This window comes from Dicentrarchus labrax, unplaced genomic scaffold (assembly GCF_905237075.1).
Source record: "Dicentrarchus labrax unplaced genomic scaffold, dlabrax2021, whole genome shotgun sequence".
Taxonomy (NCBI): Eukaryota; Metazoa; Chordata; class Actinopteri; family Moronidae; genus Dicentrarchus; species Dicentrarchus labrax.
This window is the reverse complement of record NW_026136719.1, coordinates 20,031,874-20,054,526: the sequence shown is the minus strand read 5'-3', so window position 1 is coordinate 20,054,526 and position 22,653 is coordinate 20,031,874. Positions and strand designations below refer to the sequence as shown.

At 41.4% G+C, this 22,653-nt stretch overlaps 1 protein-coding gene across 1 annotated transcript in view; it reads left to right on the top strand.

The window, feature by feature from the left end:
* The window catches only part of hipk3b (homeodomain interacting protein kinase 3b), a 39,627-nt gene that overhangs the window by 12,098 nt on the left and 4,876 nt on the right, over positions 1–22,653 (top strand). The window contains exons 3-15 of the mRNA XM_051380449.1: positions 10,473–10,596; positions 15,161–15,280; positions 15,770–15,856; positions 16,368–16,552; positions 16,641–16,800; positions 18,338–18,461; positions 18,558–18,679; positions 18,830–18,954; positions 19,273–19,440; positions 19,537–19,866; positions 19,961–20,107; positions 20,229–20,488; positions 21,779–21,918. Of these exons, the coding sequence (XP_051236409.1) occupies positions 10,473–10,596; positions 15,161–15,280; positions 15,770–15,856; positions 16,368–16,552; positions 16,641–16,800; positions 18,338–18,461; positions 18,558–18,679; positions 18,830–18,954; positions 19,273–19,440; positions 19,537–19,866; positions 19,961–20,107; positions 20,229–20,488; positions 21,779–21,918 (2,092 nt within the window). The remainder of the gene's footprint in view (positions 1–10,472; positions 10,597–15,160; positions 15,281–15,769; positions 15,857–16,367; positions 16,553–16,640; positions 16,801–18,337; positions 18,462–18,557; positions 18,680–18,829; positions 18,955–19,272; positions 19,441–19,536; positions 19,867–19,960; positions 20,108–20,228; positions 20,489–21,778; positions 21,919–22,653) is intronic.

The following is a 22,653-nucleotide window of genomic DNA, read 5'->3' as shown; positions in this document are numbered from 1 at the left end:
GATTCAACCAAGTCATACCATAACTGACTCAGCTACAATGTAATTTTACTTCCTTGGTCCTTACCCAAGGCACAAAGAATAAACTGTGACAGTCAGGTATGCCAAGGTTTGCCCAGTGGCCTTACAGTTGCATACTGTATGTATGGGATACTTGCATTGTGCTGTCCCCCTGCTTGTGAGCCACTGCTGTGAGGACATGCCTGTGATCACGTGATTCCACAGCTTAAGTGTGCTACATCGAGCTAATAGAAAAAGGCAGAGGTGTCAAGCCACAAATTTGATGACTTTAGACTCACCATGAGTAAATAGCGGGACCTGCCTGGCTCTTACTGCCATGGAAGGACAATGTTTTCTGGGCGTAAGTGTGCCGAAGAGTCAGTAGGAACTGGTTTCACAAGGGAATTTTCCACATAGAGCCTTTATTCTGCAATTTCTTTTTTAAGTTACCAAAGACACTACGACACCATTGTGGAAAGCAACAAAGATGTGTGACTTATTTTTGCTCAGAATGACGTAATCACTGTCCATAAACAGCAGGACCTACTTAAGTCTCACTGCTGGAGACCAATGCCATTGTCTGGGGAGAAGTTGGTAGGGAGCACTAACCCGGTCGTGGCAACATGTCCATTTCCACATTTCCATACATTTCGTCATTTTTCTGCAATTATTTTTCTCATATAACTTGCCAAAGACACTACCTAACACATTACTGTTAGTTGTTCTTATAACATTGTGTGGGTTGAAGTGGGGAACATTTCACTTTTAGTTTGTTTATCTGTTTTTGCTGAATGATGACTTGGGATGCAAATGAAGAAAAATGTTGTGGATCATATATTTGTCACAAAATTGACCTGAAGTTAGTTCCTCATCTTCCAGGCAGACTTAGATGGATGCATCATAGCTATTTACAACAGTTTTAGTGATATTGTTTTGTCTGGCGTTTTCTTTAGATGCGTTTAATCTAAAATTTGTCAGGATTAAGGAGGAAGGAAGCTGTTGTTTTTTAAAATGAAAACGACTCGTAATTGTCAATTTCGTTTTGTTTTCAATATAGAACTGTGATCCTTTTGTCTATTCTGTTGTTAAAATGACATTGAGAGCACATTGACTTCTTCAGTCAAAGTTTAAGTTTAAGTTTATTTTTTTTATCCCCCATGTGTGACAGCTGATATAAAACAAAACATTGGATTGGGTCAGTTAAGGTCAATATAGCCAATACCGATCAGTTGGTTGATCTGATCGGGACATTTCTAGAGAGAACAGACAGGACATAGAGGATAGTTAACTGAATCATGAACCCTGTTCTAAGCAGACACCTTCAGACATGTCTGCACATTATGTTTTCTGATCAGTTTCATACATCTAGGTGTGGTGTGGTAAGAATATCTGAGTGGAGATCTACTCAAGTGTCAATTTCTATTCCATTTTCTTTATGTATTATTGTAATGGCTTGAGGTTGTAAGTGTTTTACTTCTGGTTCAACCAAGTAAAGCTCTGTATAACTTTCTTTTGAGAAGCGCTGTATGCATAAAGTTTATTATTATTATTATTATTATTATTATTATTATTATTATTATTATCATTATTATTAATTCATTTGTGGTACAGATTGTTAGTGCTTTTTTGTCTTCAAACTTTGTTTCTGGGGCTGGGAAGAAGTGATCCGGATTTATGAGCTACATTCAGGTCAGTGCTGAGCTGTTTTAGTGAAAGGCATTTAAATGGCATTTGAATAATTCTCACTGCCTGACTGCACACTGAGCCAGTGAAGCAGTATGCTCTGCAGGGAATTAAAATATTGTTGATGAAAATAGATGCAAATAATGACTTGATGTCTCTCTGTGTTTGCATTTACTGTAGATTTTCTCACTGACAAGTGAGAAGACAGTACTCGTGTTGACCCATACCATGACCATAGTATTATGGAAGTAGTGAAAATATACTTGTCAATAACAGTAATAATAATTATTGCATTCTCTCTTCATGCCACACAAATTGTCATATTGTTTTAAATACACTTTGTTTCATGAAGTTGCTCAAAATAGACCTGTCGTACTTTGCTTTTGTGGGGGAGGAAGTGAACAGTGCAGCTGCTTCAACTCCGTCAGTTCTGTCAAACTCAAGCTTTGGTGACCAGCAGTTTCTTTGCATGGTGTTGTATTTTGATATAGTTTAGATCACCGTTTCTGACTTGAGAGTGCAGAATCATGATAAGGTCTGTTATTCGCACCAGCATTGATTGAGTTGTGTCAGAGAAGGAGGCTCAGTGAAAATGTTACAAATTATATTTATATACATTGTAACTTGGTAGGTCTTTGATGCAATGCACAAAAATATATAAATAAGTTGTACAGTAATATTTTTCATAGGCTACGATCAGGTGGGCAGTTTCCTTAGCTATATTACGGACCTCTTATAAATACTAAAGTATATAATGTTAAAACCTCATATTTTGCTTTCTTTCTGATTTGATTCTCCTGTTACAACATATATTTTCATTACAAAACACTAATAAATAGAAACTGCCTTTCCAAAATGCTGTTCCTCTGTAGTTTGTACCCCCTGGCAGATAGCACTATCCAAAGCATACTGTGAGGGAACAGCGTTGCTGAGGCTAAGAGTGAAGGGTTGCTTAAAATAGCTCATGGGACAGCGGCCAGTGGGCTTTGACTTCTATAGATGGTGAAGCACATAGGCAGCCAGAATGAAATAAGGACAGCTTGAAATACTAGAGAGCTCTCACTTACTTGTTCAAGGTCAACCAGCTCTAACGTCAGCTATTTTGATTTTCATATGTCAATTTGTGTTTGTGTTTTGATTTGCGCAGCACTAAATATTTGTTGGCCACTAATCTAAAGTGGCTGGTGAATAGCTCAAATCTAGCAGCCACTCAAACCATTAGGTTTGACATATACATCAGCCACTTTCACAATTGACAAGTATTTGGCCACTGGCACTGTGGTTTGCACAGTTGGCTTAGTTTCATTTCTTACAGCTTGATTTTCTAGAAGTGGCAGTTTTTATGCATTGCATATCCTCCTACACACTTGATCTCATTCCCAGGTCATCAAATAAAGACATGAGCGGTGTTCAGTTAGTTGCAATATGCAGCTTCACCACTAGATGCCGCTAAATCCTACACACTGGTTCTTTTAATTTCTTTTTATTAAGCCTCTGGTTTGTTTGTTTTTCCAAGTTTTGAGTGTTTTTTTAGTGTGTATTATTTAGTCAAACTTGCAGCCAGAAACCCAGGTGTATTATTCGACAGTGACTTCTCTTTTGAAAAACAACTTGCATTAAGTTGCTGAGTCATGTTTTTATCAACTGAGGACCATCTTAAAAATTTGCTCTTTTCACTCTTAGCCTGGTCTCAAGTAGGTCATACATGCGTGTATCAGTTAAATCATTGTAATTCATTATATTCATGGTTTAGCCCCCCAAAAAAAAAATCTCCCACCTTCAGCTAGTACAAAATATAGCGCTCTGCTTTTAACAAATATTCAAGACAAGATCATACACCGGTCAGCCATAACATTGACCACTGACAGGTGAAGTGGATAACACTGATTATCTAGTTATCATGGCACCTGTCAGTGGGTGGGATATATTAGGACATTTTATCTAGGTCTGCCATTTTTACAGAATGAGCAAGTAATCCCTCATAAAGTCTTAAAAACATGTTTTGTGTGTGTGGGAACTTGTGGGCACATAAGTGTCTCCCCTTTTATGAACTGTACTTCTTTGGGTTAGTGGGTAATGAGTGTTTTCAGGTATTTATAAGGCCAAAGTAGCTCTCCAGAGTAGCTTGTAATTTGTCAGTTAGAAAGCACCTAAATTATGCATCATGTTCTCATGGTGCTGTTTTGCTGCAATATCTTGTGTTTTATTTACAAGATATGAAGATATGGTTTTCATTCAACTCTGAAGCTGTGTCAAGTCAGTATCAGTATGTATAGTTTACACACAAAATGTACACTTTTCGTTAACTTCATCTTGAAGCTGAAGCAACTCCCTTCCATGAATATCTCAAACTAAAGGCTCACCAACGACCCCTTTAGTTCAACTCTTTGTTGTGCCAATTGGTGCCCTGTACCCATCACCAGGGCCCTCTGAGTTTCCTGCATCAAATTACTTTGCTGGTGTTGTGCCAGTGGTCATTGTTTTAATACGATGTCATCACTGGTGTGAAAAAAAAAAGGTGCTGCATTTACCAGAGCAGTTAAGGAATATCCTTATGAGAGAGCTACTGTCCTGCAAAGCTGCAAATTTGTTGTTACATTACATAAAATGTTCAAAAAACTTAACTCAGCACTTGACTGTAGGCTTTTGTCAGTGTGTATAAATGGTATAAATATTGTTGGAATATTCACACAGCATTAATGTTAGTACCACAGTGGGCAGCTGCATTTCAGTAACATAATTTGATGCCATAGTATTGCTTCACAATAAATGCTTGTATTACTGGCATGCCTGTCTCAGTTGGTAATGAAAACTGCAGAAAGTGCTTCAGATTCCAAGATCAGCTTTGTATTCCAGGCCTGTGGGACCTTCTTGTTTTTGTATGCATTCATGGCTTTGGAATGAAATATCCACAGAGTACTTGTGAGAATTCACCTTGAAAATACCATCGTACATGATTAAGGCCACGTAGTTGATAACTACAAGCAAAGTAGTTGTTGTGAAGGCTGTAAATTGCTTTTGCTAGGTATTCTGGTAAATGTCAGGTTTAATAATCTGTCAGATGTAAGAATAGCTGTATGAAGCTATGTTTTAATATCAGTGGAAGAATCTGTTTCCTCATAACATTAAAAGACAGTCTTTTAAGTTATATTGACATGTCAAGAAATTTCTAGATAGGTATACAATATCGGTTGTATTTGTTTAATTTCTAAAATCACCCCTTGTATGTTTTAATTGCCCCTTGGCAAGGGTTCTTGTAATCTTGTCCTGAGCCCAAAAGGAATGATTGCTGCTGAATTCAAAATACAGCAAAACTGTTAAGAAGCTCAGTCCATCCGAACTGGAAAAACAGACTGGCTCAGGTTAACATCTGTAAAACGTGTCTAAAACCTTGTATCCTTAATCTAAGGTCTGGGTAGATCAGAGTGCAAATGCTACTCCGCCTTTGCTACACTGCCTCCGTGTTCCACTGAATAATGCAGAATGCTCTGCGAGTGTGTGGAATTACAGTTCCTGGAAGAGACGTTCGGTAAAGCTCCATTCTTCCATCATGGAGTCACCATGTTGTCAGTTTGTCTTTGTGGCTGAACTTTTGCCAACTGCAGTGTAGCCCAAATTTATTTATCAGAACAAGCTTACTGAAAAGCCTGTGCAAGCATGCCATGACAATGACCCCCTCCCGATGCGAAGCCACCCTTATTTGCTATTCTCTGTGCGAGCTGGTAGGATGCCACTTTACACTTGGTTCCTCCCTGTGAGGACAGAGCAGGGAGGATCAGAGGACTATTTCTGGAGTGTGAGATAATGGCCATGAATAAGAAATAGAGATGGAGATAATTTCTCTGCGCTGTCGTGGCCCTTTTTGTAAAGAACAACTCATGTCTGCACTTTTTTTGTGTTTTTTTAGATGAGATAAAAATAAGATACAACTGAAAAAAACACTTGCACAGGGAACAGTTAACCACTATCAAATGTTCATACTTTCTAACAACTCCAACATTGTTATATTTATACGTTGTATTAAATGTTAGCCAGCAAGCCAGGCACGAGTACAGCCATCAGTCAAATTGGTTTGGTGCAAAGTTATGACGGTGTGCAAAGCTTAGCTTAGTGTTAAGCTTTTTTTTTTTTTTTTATATATATTTTTTGGGGGCTTTTATTGCCTTTATTATAGAGACAGCGGAAGATAGACAGGAAAGGGGGTCACACAGCAAAGGATGACACGCAGCAAAGGGCTGCAGGTCGGATTCGAACCCTGGGCCGCTGCAGCAAGGACTCAGCCTCTGTACATGGGTTGCCAGCTCTACCCACTGAGCTATCCAGAAGCCCAGCGTTTAGCTTTTTTGATTCCATTTTTGTAATGGCCTGCTTCTGTTGTTCCAAAGCAACTGGACTCAGCAGAGCTTTATAAAATCAAAATCAGTAAATGTTCTAATTTATAAATAGTGAAGACATAAAAGTTTTGAAAAACGTTTGAATATTTATAACGTTCGCTGTGTTTTGGAATTGTGCCATGCATCATGTTTGTGTTGGTTCCACTAATGTAACAATGCCTTGTGTGCTTCAGCCTCTTTGTGGGTCAGACACAAACAGAGAGGGAGATGGATGAAGGAAGGGAAGCAGCTGTTTGAGGTCAAGGAGCAAACTGTTGAACTTGTTGACCAGGGAGGGACTGTTTTTTATTGCTCAGAGCTTATCCACAAAGGAGCAGTAAAATATAGTGGAAGCATCAGGCTGTGAGGAGAAAAAATGGCAGCCAAATCTTAACATTGCTCCTGTCTGTTTGTTTTATTGTGTGATGGTTGCTGAATATCATACCTGCAGTGTGGGCAGGTTATACTTGGCACAGTGGTGTGCCCGTGCTGGGCCTGCTGTTACTGCTGTGCTCAGCACTGTGCATTAGGGTTTGTTAGTGACGGTTTCCATTAAAGACAAACCAGCAGCCAATACAGAGTTTTTTTATTCTCAGTTAGGCCTTGTTCTGTAATGACCTCACCAAAACCAAATGTTACCTGTTGCAGTGTCAGCCTAGACATATTAAATAAAATCATTAAAAGCACAAGTTGTTGTACTTATTCACAAGATTCTTTAAACTATTTTCGGCTTAATGAGCATCTCTAAAATTCTGTGGTATGCAGTGATGGAAAGGTTGAAACTCTAGAAGTGAGCTGGGAACCGAGGAATGTTTTGAAAAGAGCGTCTGACAACGCTGCTAGCAGGCGCAGAAAGCTCTTTGAAGATGTCTTTTTTCCCCTCTGCTGCCTCTGTAGACGTTTTTCACCGATAACACGTGAGGCTCTATGGAAACCTTTGAACACCGTGATATTGCAGACAACTCCTGTCTCACTCAGTCATTCTTTTCCAACCTTTGAACAGTGCAGTAGTATCAGTCAAAATATCTGACATCCAGCCCTTTGTCTTGTGACTGAGGAAAACATGTTCAGCTTTTGTACAAAGATATGTTTGCAGTACATTAATGCATTAGAAGCTAATTGGATGCATTTAATGGATGGTAAAGATGGACTGATGGTAATGCTGATGTTAATGCATTCCTTGTTATATCACAAATTTGTGAGAGAAGTCCATAATAAAACGAATATTAAGCATGCACAGGCAAACATCCGTTATCCATCAATCTCATCAAAAATACAATATATTATTATTATTTTGTTCATTTTAGATCAAACAGTCATGTACTGTATGTACCACTTGCCATTAAGTTTTGCTACATATTGGAGTAGTCTAGCTGTGGAAACTGGACCTGTTTTGGATGAATTGCTGCCTGTTTAGGTGCAGCTATGAGGCATCAGGTACGATAACTGCAGTTTTGTTTGTGTGTTGAACTTAACCACCCACTTATTCCAGTGTTACATGGGCTGGGAGTATATGCATGCACTGGGCAGGAAGCAGGATACAGGTCCATCACCTTCCATCATCTTTTTATTGTACCTGTCCGTTTCCTCTGCAGCTCTTGCACGTGGCAGCGAACAGTCACGCGGCTTCTGCTCCTCTTACATTCAGTGGCCCCTCAGCTTGTACGTCATATCCTAAGGATGGAAAATAGATTTGGTTTCACAGGAGGGTGGTGAGGCTTGAGTTGCGTTGATTAAGATAGAGCGGTGCAACCATGGCAACATCCACTCATCCCCCCCAAACCAAAGGAGAGAGACCTGTTTTCTATTTGGCTCTCTTTATCTCACTCTGTGATTTTACGTGTTGTACTGCTATTGTGCATTCAGCAGGGAAAGGGAAGAACACACGCATATTTAAAACCTAACACAATGTATCTTCTGTGTACCCAGAAGCACTTTGCATGATCTTTGGTGGATCTGGCAAAGTAATACAACAAATAAGGAAGTGCTAAACATAAGGTGACTCCTGAATGTTATATCCCTTCATTTTCTAGATCTCTGTCTAGGTTATTTCCCTGACAATAGATCTGTTTCAGGTTTTGATTTCTGTGGATACATAAGCTTACACTGCCATCATTATTTTTGTTGATGTATGTCTTCCATGTTGTTAGACTTTGAAAAGAGCCCAGGGCAATCTTAAAAATGTTTCATATACTGCAAGAGATTAAATGTGCAGCCTCTCATAGTGGTACCTTGTATAGCACAGGAATAGGACAGGAATTCACTTTTCCTGACGATTCCTTAATATTGAGCTGTAAAAATTGTTTGCATAGGGCCAAATTAGTAGGTATATTTTGACTTCATGAAGTAAAAGCTGATTATTTAGGCCTGTATAGAAGCTCTTAGCCGGCACATCTTGAAATGACAGAGCTGGTAAGTTGCAACTCAGAAGCTGAATAGGAGCTGTTGATGGAGGTATGCATTGGCTGTTGCAGAGGGGGCAACCAGTTTTTGGTTACAGGGAAGTCTCCAACCACTAGACCAACCCGATGATGCCTTGTAGTGCTGCTAAAGTTGTACTGATCAGCCTTACTGTATCTCTCTATATTAGCTTTGAATTTTGATGAATGCACTGGTGTGTTGACATGTAACATCTCTCCCCTCACTCCAGGGAAAACCTGTTCCTTATAAATAGGACATGCCTGTGAGGCTGAAATGGTTGGCATAACTGCCTGGTTGGTTTTCTGCTGCTGTGTTGTCTACTGCACCAGCTGTTGCGGGCATTTGTTTTGACCATGTGACAAATTTGTCTAAAACTTATTTTAGCAGGTCTAAAGTTTGCTGTTGCTAGCCATATGTCCGCACACTATTCATTCCATATGGCTCCAAAGACGTCATAGAGTAGATGGATCGCTTTAGATATGATCAGTATGAGAGCGAAGGATTGCTTTAGTTGGTATGTCCAGCTGTCTGAAACTGTAATTTTTGGATGTCACTTGAGCTAATTGTCTTGAATCCTATCCTTGTCATTCAGTTGATTATTTAAATCCTCTAGGTTCTTTCATGGTGGTAAATATTTTGTTCAGGGTATATCTTGTATACTGTAAATGCTGAATGGAAGTGAAGTGATACCTCCCCAGTCACTAAGGTTTCTCTCTAATGTAATTTTAGGGCTGAGTAATTCTGAGCACGCTATAATCTATATAGGCAATTATAACTATTTTAGTATGTGTATATTGCTACAATTATTCAGACTATAAACAATAATGTTGAAGTATCCCCCAGCCCTGATGTTGCATAAAATAGTCTCAATATCTATCAGTTCACAGCATTATTATTTTCCCCATTATCTGATTGTCTACTGAGTGTCCTACCTATATATTCTTAGTCTGTGTGCAGGATAGTCATTGTGTCTGATTGATTTTAATGAGCTTGGAGGCCACTTTTGCACAGAAAGACATACAGAGAAAAGAGCTCAGGCGACGTCATGCTGTCAGTGCACACAGGGTTTGCCACAGTTGTGGCTTTGTGGTGTGTCCAAAACACAGAGTTCTTGACAGTCGTCAGCATGTCTTACCTATATTGGTGTTGACAGGCCTGCGTCACCACTAGCTGTCCCTGTGACATGGCATTACAGTGCTATTATGGAGTTACTTGAAGTAACACTGAGTCAGCATGTAGCGAAGAGGTAGTGTCTGTGCTGCTGATTTTCTGTCAGCCTAGAGCAGATACAACAGCCTGTCAAAGGTCTGATCCCGGCCTGGCTGACCTGCTAACCCACTGACTCAGCCTGCTGGCAAAATTGGCTTACAAGTCACTTGGCACTGTTACACATGTACCACACATTCCCATCTGACTGGCCATCAACAAGAATTCCATGACATCACTAATAATAATTATTTATTTTGCTCAAAACCCAGGCCTTCTGTGGAGGCCACTATAGGCATGTTTCTACAGTAGCTCAGATGGGACAAACCAAACACTAGCTCTCGATATTGGTGTTTTTTGCGCATTTCACAGCCACCGTATTTTCTCCTTTGTTCTTGGATGGGGAGGGTGAAGCTACAGATTTTCAACAACTATGCTGCTATATTCCGCATAAATTGTCTGTATAGCATCTATGTAAGCAATGAAATGCACTGAATGTGAAACATTTCAGATCTCAAACACACAAAACTGTTGGGTAGTTAAATAGAAATTGTTTATATTTCAAAATACATTTTTATTCTTACCATTTTCAGACACATCTTAGTGTTTAGTGGATAGTTTATAAATTTCAAGTGTTTGTTTCACAGATCCATCTTCTTTTTTGTAAAGACGGCACTGACACATCTTTATATGTAAAATTCTGCACCAATCTATCACCAGTTGAATGTTTTCATATAACATGTTATTATCATGTGGCGTTACTAACAGTTGTGTGTTTCGTCTGATCCACAGGGCTCCAGAGATTATTTTGGGATTGCCGTTTTGTGAAGCCATAGACATGTGGTCCTTGGGATGTGTGATAGCTGAACTTTTTCTTGGCTGGCCCCTTTACCCTGGGGCCCTGGAGTACGACCAGGTAAACAACCATCTTCTCACCACTCACTTCTTAGCTGCTATTGGTTCTTGGCGCATCATTTTTGGGAGAGTTTGAGCTTTTCAGTCCCTGCTGTGCGTCTCCTGCTATCCTCTCCCTTCTGCTCTACATGCAACTTATCCCAGCATCTCCAAATTCTAGTTTCAGCTTCTATGACTCAGTCTCTCCTCTCTGTACCATCTCCACATGGAATGTTTTACCCTCTATACAGACTTTTCTCCCATTGGTCAGCTCCCTACCCCCATTGCCCCACTCATCCTAACACTGCCCATGTGGCTGTCTAGGTAGCGTTACACCCTCTGGTTTCCACCCAACCAGTTTTTTTCCTGGTCTCCTCTTTGTCCTTCTTTTTCTACTTTTCTCTTCCCTTTTCCATTATTCCCTACACTTTCCAATCAAGGCAACCCACAGACGAGTGGGATCAGTCTGTTTGGTTTTGAGTTTGCTTTCAGTCCAGCTTCTTTATTACATACTTGTCTTCAGGTTACTGACTCAGACATGTCTCTCTTGTGATCCATGGCCACTTCGATCTAAATCTCCCAAAAGAAAGTGTTGCAAAGATTCAGCTGGGAAGAGAAGCTGACAAAGCCTTAAGACAGGCAGACAGAAGCATTCAGCAGTGTTTAGGACAGATGGCTTGAAGCTAGGACAAGAATGCAACATTGTAACTGTGTGTGCAGATGGAAAAATCTGTTATTTCAGTCTGTGCGAGATCTAGTCCTAATGCTGTCTTAGTGGTACTGAAGGGATGTTCTTTAGGAGGATGGCATGGATAAGACGGAGACGAAACTTGTGAGGTTTAGGCAAAGAATCTTCTGTGTATAATTACACACAGGAAAAAAAGACTGTGATGGATTGTTTGAATGAAGAAAGAGACTGAGGGCTCAAGTGACCTTACAGCACCAAATTAGTGCAGTATTTACTGGATCCTTGACGATGTACCTACCCAGAGGATTTTATCAGCTGGCGTCTGTGACGGTGAGCAGAAAGGGATATTCTTGTGATTGATGGTATGTCTATTAGAAGCTGTTGGATGTCTGCCCCTCCCAGTGGAGCCCTGACAGTGTCTTCCCAGGACTAGACTGATCTGGGCTTACGTTGATCTGCTTTCCCCTGCCCCAGACTCCTATCTACTCAAAGCTTGCCAGCAGAGCCTCAGTCAGATCCAGTGATGTCCCATGCAGCACCCTACATTACAGCACTCAGCCCCGCTGCACATTGCACTCATACCAAAGTGGTTTTATGGCCTGGCATCATTTTTCACTCTCCCCAGGACAGAGACAGGAGGGATAACTCAACACCTCCGAAAGAGATTTGACTGGAGCGCTGCACCACCAGTCTAAATATGATGAATCTGTTTTTGGAGGAGCCAGTCAGCATGTCGCAAAGCTGCTTTAGAGATATCTGGGCCTGGGGGGGAGCCTCTTCAATTTAGCGAAGGTCTGCTTGGAGCTGATGAGGTGACGAGGGTGGATGGGATAGAGAGCATAGATAGGGTGTATTAGAGACACTGAAATAGAAGGCAAGATGAGCGAAGGACGTTGTGGAATGTAGTATGTATCAGATAGAGATCAAAACCCACTGTCAGTAAATGGGTGACTGACTAGGAATTTAAATTCAAATACAATGTAAACTCTGGCGGTGGATTAAGAGTTCGTTGCTTTAGATTTCAGCTTGTTGGATCTTGCTCCTCTCATGTTACGGCCTATTATTGTGTGCTGATTAAAATACCTGAAGTTCATTTTAAGCTCTGGATGCACTCTTGGATGACTGAACTTACCATCCTGGCCAGTTTAAACAGAATGGTTATGTAGTAAGGTGGAAACACTTCCTTGAGGATCCCTGTTCTAGCCGCTGTACCATTGAGAAATAGACTGAATCCATGTGGCTTTTTTCTGTGACTGAACTGACACAGAGGAAACACCCCACTTGGCTTTTTGCCAAGCCTGCCCACTGGGATGGGTTCTCCATTTGGTCATGGAATTGCCCAATAAAGGAGAAAACCAGCCAGTGCAGAAGCATAGGACTAATAGAAAAAAATATTTTAGTTTCTGGTGCTTTCTGGAGGCTTTAATCTCATAATGAACAAAGGTTCTCACATCCAAACCAGCAGTGTTTGGATTGCTTTACATTATTTTAGAATCTACCATCATTTATTGGCTTAAAGTGAAACAAAATTTGTCTGAAAGGTTGAAGATGTGAATAATCATAAATTGGCACACCCTGTGCTATCTCTCAGATATACTGTATACATAAATAGATATATAGCAGAATTCTAAAATAGAAAGCTTGTACATTTTTATCACCTAGAATAAATATCCAACTGACTGTATGTCAGTAAACAGCTAGGCAGCTGACTGCTGGTGTGAGGTGTCATTCAGGGGCCACAGGGTGATCTGGCTAGAGCTGACTGAGCTGCTGCCACCCCCTGCTTCCCCCTTTTCTTCTTCTTATCTTTCTGCAAGGGGTCTTGTTCCATGCCACACAGCATATTGTATTTATAACTCTGGCTCCTCCTCCCTTCTTCCCCTCTTGCCCCCTCCTCCTTACCTCATCCCCCAGTCACACCATCTTTTACTTCACTAGTGCAGCACAGGGCTGCTCAGGTCTTTGATGTGTCAAACCTCATGATTCAGCCAAGGTCTCATTATGAGTGGCTAAGATTAGCCCAGGTGTTGTAGACTTGGATATGATTCCATTTTCCATATTTTTGTCTTTCTTTATGCCCTCTTTACACTCTCTGTCTCTTGCCTCCTCAGGCATCTTATACACAGTGCAACCATGGGGGTCAGTGCACACTACTCCAGAGACCAAACTAATGTGTGCTTGCTGATATTTTCTTTACTCTGAGTTTCGGCCAAGCTGGCAACCCCGAGGTGCTGTAAGAATAAGAGGATGTTGGCAGGGCCAGTGGAAGCAAAAAAGATTTGGGTTAGTGGGGGTTAAGGCTCCAGAAGGAATTTTCCTGTAAGCTGGTACAAACTGTACCCCAATGTCAAAAATGTGGAAGAGATTCATCATATGCCGGGTTGGTAGGAGGATGTGGGTACATTAGTCTTTACTTTTTATTTATTGCAGGGAGGGATATCATTGAAAGTCATCTTTTATAGTGTGTATTGTTATATGGACTGCCATAAAATAAATGCTGCCTGTGCTTCCTGTCTGCAGCAGGCCCAGGCTCGCTAGATAGTTGTTTTGTGAAGCAGGAGCTTTGCACCAGTGATCTCACTAGTTTGTGAGATCTCTGCAGAGACACGCCTTCCAGGAAAAATAAGGGTTTTCCCGTCACAAGAATTTTCCCACCCACACACACACAGGCTGTGTTGTCTCCTTTTTATGTGTCTGTTACTGTTTTCATGTTTCTCAACTACAACACAGCTATATTATGGAAAGGAGGGGAATTTAGGCAGTGTACTTCCAGTGTGAGGTTTGTTGGAATTGACAGTTTCAGTAATTCTTAACTATGTTATGAATAGTCATATGAATGGGGGGAGATTTCTTTGGTAGAAATAAATCAGCATGCATTGGGAAAATAACTAAAGGAAGGGAATTACCCAAACACACACACACACACACACACACACACACACACACACACACACACACACACACACACACACACACACACACACACACACACACACACACACACAGACACATTGCTGTATTTGCACCTCAGCAACAAACAGATCCGCTCAAGCATCACATTGGCCAGGGACATTAAGAGCAACACATGAGGTCCTTCCAAAAAAAACATTTACAGTCTCTGTAATTTACTTTTTAGTTGTGAGGTGCCTCATGGAACCCACTCACAAACTCGCACTTCTTCATGATCCTCACCGTTCTCCAGACGGACAGCTCTTTGCTTCTTAGCAGCGCTGAATGTCTAATGGTTGTTGTCTTTTACACTTGGGTGTGATTGACGTCAGCCGGCCTTCTCACTGGTCTCTTCTCATGAACCTGTGTGTGACACAACATCTGACTGACAAGCATCATTACGCAGCAAAGCATTTGGCATTGAGACCAGAGAAACCTTGTTATCAGAGTTTACATGTACAGACCCTGACACCTTCCAGAGATCATCAACACAAGCTACACTCAGTACAGGGGTCTTATTTGGGTCGAGCAATTTCTCAGGAATGTGCCATGTTCAAGGTCTCTGCAGCTGTCCTCACTATGGACTGTACACATCCACCCAGTAACTTTAACTCTGAGGGATTTGATAAAGAAGTGATGTCACTATGAATGACCTTGTAGAGTATTGGTACCTAAAAGAGCGTGTCAGTATATGGTGGTGATGTTTTTCTTTTTGTTTTGTGTATGTATAATTGAGAAATTGGCAATCATAGTGGATGAACAGCATTTATTGTCAAAGTGTCATGTTCAGGATGAAAATCGGTGTTGATCGTGTCATGTAAAATGGTATTACAGAGCTTTTATTCCACCTTCAACCAATGAAAATTGCCTTTTAACTTGGCAACAAGATCCATTTCTTCTTCTGTTCATATTCTCTTTTCTCCCTCCCTTCTCTCCTTATGTCCAACAGATTCGCTACATTTCTCAGACACAAGGTTTGCCAGGAGAACATTTGTTGAATGCGGGGACAAAGACAGCACGGTTCTTTTGCAGAGAGTCGGACTCACCGTACGCATCATGGAGGCTAAAGGTGAGCTGTATTAACACACCTGAAAAATATGGTAAATTGGTTTTTTACCATTGATAAAAGCTAAGGGTGAAAATTCTAGGTCAGCTTTAACAAATATTTTCTTCCTCGCTCTGGGCAGTTCCTAATAAATAAGCAATGATAGCTTTCCGGAAACAAACCGAAACTTGCACACAAGGACTACTGCTGCGATAAAGTCTTATCAAAAATCAAGTCAAAGAAAATAGACATACTTGCGGTCTGCTAGTCACATTTTTTCACATACTATGAATCAGCTTAGGGTTCTACAAAATTTTTTTTTTTAGCAAATTTACTAGCAGAGGCAAAACATTTTGAAAGTGAGTCATGACTGCCCAACCTACTTTCCTACGAAGCATGAATGAACTGGTTCATAGGAATGTAAAATATCATCATCATAACATAACTGAGCATGGCAACTGTTTTATTGAATTCAGTTTGTACAGCCCCACTAAACATTTTCTTTTTCTGTAGTCAACAGATGAGCATGAGACGGAAACGGGAATGAAATCAAAGGAAGCAAGGAAGTACATCTTCAGCTGTTTGGATGACATAGCGCACGTACGTTCAGCTGCTTGGACCACAATGTACTTAACTGGACTTCAGAGGAAGTTCAACATCAAATTTTTAGAGGGTGTAGGCGACTAGGTCTTTACCAGAGGAAGTACACCTACAGCTGTGTGAACAGTACAGAGCATACACATCTTATTACTGGGAAACAAAAGAGCACCTCTAAGCTTAACTTCCCTTCAGTTAAATACTAAACCCAAATGTAAAAAAAAATGATGGTTTCACCCACTACTCTATGCAGAAATAGACCACAGTTGGAAATTCCAACCACCAATGCTTGTTTAAGTGTGTACTTTTTTAAGTCAGTCAGTCAGTCCATGACTAATTGTTGATCATTCTTAGGAAATTGGTGACAATAAAAAAGTCCATTGATTAATCCTAGTCAGAGCATACTGCAATGTTACATTACTCATTTTATTTTACTTTTTTCTTTTTAATATGTTTTTTCTGATGAACAGTTATTTTCACCAGTAGTTTAACCAGTGAAATGTTTGTATTCCAGGTGAACTTGGTGATGAATCTGGAAGGTAGTGACTTGCTAGCGGAGAAGGCAGACCGTCGGGAGTTTGTGGGCCTGCTGAAGAAGATGTTGTTGATTGATGCAGAAGAGAGGATTGCCCCTGCCGAAGCTCTCAGCCACCCTTTTGTGACCATGCAACACCTGCTCGACTTTCCCCACAGCAACCAGTGAGTCCTTTTTTACTTAGGATTTTCAGGCACGTCCTCATCATAACCTACATAACTCAACCTCTCCCTGTCACTCCTCTGCCTGTAGTGTAAAGTCATGTTTCCACATCATGGATGTTTGCTGGACTCGGCCCAGTGCATATGAGGCGGCCAACAGAAATAAAGGTCCTTTCGTCAGACCGGTGACAACAACCGCTGCTGCCTCTGTCAACCACCCATTTAGCAAGATGGCCGGTGTCCACACTCAAGTAAGTCGTTCATGATGTGTTTGCGTCAGGATCTGCCATTTCTATCAGTGTGCAGGGGTGCTTTCATTGCACGTACACACAGTAGTTAACTAGATCGGACAATTAAAACAACAAAGGGACCAACCAACTAATGCTTTGGTATATACATTAATTAGATAATTTTTTCCTGAACTGGAAAATGGGGAAGAGAAACCCATCACAATATCTGAGTGATGAAATAATCACAGATGGCGTTGGTTGACATGCAATGTGTGTCATCTGCTCCTGTGAAGACTGATCATGTAGACAATTTCTTCGCCGTTATTGCTTTCGTGTATGCTGACTTTCCCATCTTATTGCGTCTCAGCACTGCTGTCATGGCAACAAAATCACGTCATGTTTCTGAGGTCATGGCAACAGTGCAAATCAGTGTTGTTGCTGAGGAGAAAGAAGGAGCTGACCCTTTTTTTGGCATTGGATCTTTTCTAATGCAAAACATGTCAAAAGCCACTATACTAAGATTGAAATATGAAAAGATTAATGTGACACATTACTTCTAATACAATATAATGGTGACTAAATACATGTTTCATCAGTACAGATATAAGGATGATATTAGAATTTAAACTTGATAGAAGAGTACCTGGTCATATTCCTTGCACAATAAAACTACTAGGCTATAATTTCTGTTTCCATGGAGCAGTATAGTAAATGGTATATCTTTCTTGCTCAGAAGAAGAGAATTGAACAGGAAAATGTGGTGGCTTTTTTAGTATTATCCTCTGAAAGCTTGCTTTGTGTTTACCATCATGTGTGGGGGCTGGGCTACATGCAGAAGCTGCAGCAGAACAATATAAGCCTAGTTCTCATTATTCAATAAATGTGATTATAGCCAGGCACGAGAGCAGCGTGAGGAGAGGCAGAGGCACATGCTCGACTGTTCATTGTTTATTTCTCATGCCTGTCTCAGAGAGTAAGTTCAACATTGTTCATCAACCTTCTACTTGTCCGACCTTAATTAAATTGGTCTCACAAAGACTCTTATCATCCCAAGATATACCAATCCGTTTATGAGGATGTTCATATAAAAATATGTCCGATGGTATGCTATATCAACAGATCAAAAACTGCTTTTTAATGAGATGAAAGTATTGATCAATACGCATTCAATAATTTCCTTTGCCTGTTGTAATTCTTTAAGCATGGTGACTCTATTTTTCCATGATGGTGATAAGTAAACAAGTGGGCCTTGAATACTTTTTGCTTCAGTACCCTGAACTTCCTCTGGAGTAGGTCAGCCATCTGTTCTAGGTTACGATGGTGATCTACCACAAGAGAGCCAAGTGAGCCACCGTCCTTCAACTGAAGACGGGGTTATGCCTAAAGTTAACTGACTAACTCACTAATCTCTCAGTACAAGACCCTCCTGGGCTCTGTCTGGCTGCAAAACATACTGCTCTTGACAGAGATGTCGCCATCTACTGGCTCTTTAATGCCACTGTTGATCATTTTAATACCCCGGAAAAGTCCAGTCATATCCCCTTTCCCTTTATTTTAGGGGTTAGCCCCATCAGCCCCCTCAGTGATGCACCCTGGGATACCACTGCAGACAGGAAGTGGTCAGTTTGGATGCAACGATTCATTTCAGCAGGCACTCATTCTATGTCCCCCAACCATTCAAGGTAAGGCGTGTAAATCTTTTTTTCATTATTATTTTTTTCTGATTGTTAGACTAAATATCTTCAAGTAAAACATTTTTCTGTCTATTGTTGCTGCAGGAATCCCCACCAACACAGCTAAACCAGCAGGCTACTCTGTTCGAATGGAGGCCACTGTACCTCTGGTCACTCAAGCACCCCCCATCCAGCCCATACAAATCAGACCTGGAGTCATCACACAGGTAAGTGGTAAAAATCAGTGATACAAAGACACTCATGTGTGTGTGGGTATGTTTGAAAGTTGATCTTTGATGTGAAAGCTGATGAAAGCATCACGGGGAGGAAAATGACTAGAAACATTAAAATGACTATGCTTCACTGCTCTTCAACAGGCCTGGTCCAACCGTGCACAGCAGATCTTGGTGCCGACTTGGCAGCAGGTGACCTCAGTGCCCCCACCACCAACCACTTTGGCATCTGACACTGTGGCGGGCTCACAGAGATTGGGTGACTGGGGGTAAGCAATTTGTGTGTCTGTTTCACGTGGTTACAGCACAATATATTTCTGATACATTATGTGTATCCTTTCTATGTTCCTTATATTTCCAATATGTAATATTATATAAAGCAATATTTATTAGTGCTATTACCTTTTAGTTGCTATGTACACCCTTGGGAATGGCTGAACTGCTCTGATACAGCACGCTTGCTCCCCTGAATGTTAATGATCGATGAGTCATGCATGTCCTTTGGGACCAGTGACTGAGACCATTTTGTCAGTAATGGTGCTAAAGGCTTTTGGCTCAATTTGCAATGTTCTGTTTTCTTAATGCAGGAAAGTGCGTCCCCATGGTAACCATTACAGCTCCATGATTGCACACCCTCAGCCATTCTTAACCAACCAAATGACCATGTCCACCCACCAGCCAATCAACATAGGCATTGCACATGTGGTGTGGCCACAGCCAGCTGCCAACAAGAGAGCCAAGCCTTGCGTAAACAGGTACGGCACATGGGTTTTGCCTTTTGCAACTAAAATGCATATACATAAACCAAAAGGTGTTCTCCGTGTTTGAAAGTGATTTGTTTTCTTCAATAGGGGCAACAACTTCTTCCAAAACACGAACATCCAAAATTTAGCATGCCAGTCCCCAAAGATGGCCGATATAGCAAAGAATGTGCAGGAGGTAGAAGAGGAGGAAGCCAGATGCCCAGAAGCAGGGCATACTGCTGGAGAGGAGCGAAGAACAGGGCAGGCAGTGGAGGATGAGGAGAACTGCTGTAAAGTGGAGCCAGACTGTGAGGAGCTTTCAGTTTTGCAGGAGCAGCGGCAGGCCATGGTGATCTCTGACCTAGCTAGCCCGACTGTCAGCGTCATCAGTATCAGCAGCGACGAAGAGGAGAGTGCACAAAGACACTCGATGGGGGAGTGAGTACTCATCATCAGGTTTCCTTCTAACAATATCTCTAAATTGGTTCTCTAAAAGGTTTGTGTCTTATTTTATTTGTCTCTCTGCACACAGGTGTAAGGGTAGTGCAGATTGTGAGGCGTGTCAGAGCACTGTCAGTATGGAGAGAGTCTGCTCCCTCAGCAGTCCAGACAGCACGCTTAGCACCAGCTCTTCAGCCTCAGCCCAGTCCAGCACTTCACCCTGCAAACACCCCAACAGGTAAGGAAGATTAAAACAAAAGCGCCTACAAATGTTTTGCTTGCTTTTACATTAGCTGCTGCACTGCCACAAAGGAGATATCTCTCTCTTACATCCTTTCTCACTGGTTGCTCTCTTGCAGTATGTCGGACGATGAACAGGAGAGTGGTTGTGACACAGTGGACAGCTCGCCTGCCTCGGACGCCTCTGGCCACAGCAGCAGTCCCTTCACAGAGCGGCGCTTCATCGCTGACAGCAACCAAAACTGCGAGCCCCGTGTTGCATGCGTTGCCCCAGAGACTGAGCCCAGCAAGCCAACAGTTCGTACTGTTGTGGTGCCTCCAATGAGGGTGCAAAACAAAAACAACCCGGCTATCATCAGTGAAGCACCTTGCAACACAGGTAAAACTGGACATATAATGCACTGGTAACACAAATACATTCACTTTGTCTGACTTTTAAGTTGACCTGAAAATGTATATTAGGTGTATAGACTGAAATGTGTGCTTTTGTTATACACGTAAGAACTACCAGTAAGAGTATTAGATTCTACTGACAGTTCTAAACCTAAATTATCATATGAATAATGCAGGTGACGGGACACTTTTTATTCTGCACATTCAGGTGTGTGAAGTACACACTGACACTGGCGTTATCCGCTCAGTAGACCAGCAAGTGCATGAGTAGGTCATGCTAGCTCAAAGGTCCAGTCATCACTGCTGCTGTCTGCTCCACAGGTCACACGGCCTGGGATTACACTGTCTTTATAGGCCACAGAGGTTCTCACAGGTGATTATGGGTGACCTGCCCTGACATATCTGCTCTGATCTCTCTCGAGTGGATATTTGTTTGCTGTCAACCCTCCAGATTCTGAGAGCCCCTGTATCTGTGTGGATGTGCACTTTTTAAAGCTACATAAGACATGCGTAATTGCCCCAAAATGTCTAATATCCTGAATAGAATATTCAAAACATGGGTGTCAACTAGAGCAGATTCTGGCTGTCATAAACAAATAAATGTTTGATGAATGTTTCTTTCAGGTGTTGAGAAGGAGTTACGCATGTGATATGTAGCCTTAATAACAGCTGTGGTCAGTGGGACATTGCCATCTCTTTCAGCAACAGTTCATTTAAGAGCTACCTCTTCGATAAGTCTTTTTTTTTTTTTAAAGTGGATGGTTCAACTGCAAATCCTCAGAGAAAATCATACAGTCATATTGCCTCTCATGTCAAAGGCATCTCCCTCCCCAACCCTCAAACTATTGCAACTAAAGCCCCACATAAAAGGGCACATCTTGCTATTCTAGTGCTACCAGGTGTATTTATAGCTGGTGGTCTGACCCCACTATAAGCTCTGTGAACAAGCTTAGTTACCAACTCCTCCCAGATCCCCCCCAAACGTATCTATTTATAATCACCTAGATCATATTCAGAGGACACATGCCGCTATATTTAAAGGTTTGGAACTGATCAAACACATCTGAAATCACTGACAAGCCTACAAAGCCTCCTGCCACAAATGTTGCCATTTCTGCGGTTGTGATTCGATCCAGTCTCTGGTTGCATCTTTTTTTTGCCTGCGATTTACATTGTGCTATTGATAGTATTAGACAAAATTGTCTGCATTAACATATGTCATCTCCATCTCTCTGTGTTCCTCCATCCCTCCTCTTAACATGACCTCCTACCTCAGTCTTAGAGTCCTCATGCCAGTCCAGAGGGCGAGGCATTCATGGGCGGCAACATCACCACTCCACTCCCCTCCTCAACAGGCCGCAGAAGATCACCCCTGCATTCCAGCCCCAACAACAGCAGCCTATAGGCTTTGGGCAGGTGAGCACATGCAGGCACATATACACAACAGCACATAAACATACGCATATTTTTATATTCCCATTGTGAAGAGTTGTTGGCTAGAGGGAGACATTGGGGACAAGCCTTTGTATGGCCAGAGAGAATTTGTGTTTATTGAAGATGGCAACTTTTTATCTTCACAAGAATACTGATTGCAGGGATAAAAGCCCTCTCCCACTAACACGCAACCTAGGTTTAATCACCCGCAGAGGTATTGCCGGTTTGGACAGCGTGTCCCACTGAACACAATTGATAGTGTTCTTTTGCTTCTGGGAAGTCCCATTTTATAACAATGTCATATTAAGTAATTCTGGCCTGCATCTATCCCTTTGCTGAATTCACCAACTTAAAGTGGTTGTAACTACACTTTGTGCATCAAGGTGATAATGACCACAACATTTAAAATTTGAATTGCAAATATTTCCTTTTTGTAGCAGAGCAGCAGCCAAGAGCACACTTCATACTGTAACAAACCTATGAGACTCAAGATTACATTTTGAACCATGTTTAAGGAAGAAGGCATTTTACTGTAATACTGCATACTTACTGCATTGCCAGTAAGACTGAGAATGAATTGAATACTGTAATGTTAGACACAAATGAAGATGAGGTGGATTGTTAAAGACTGATAAGAGCCACTACACTGACATGTAAAAATGTGGAAACAGCAGCATCTTGTGGCTCATGAAGACAAATTCTGTGTTCATGAAAACG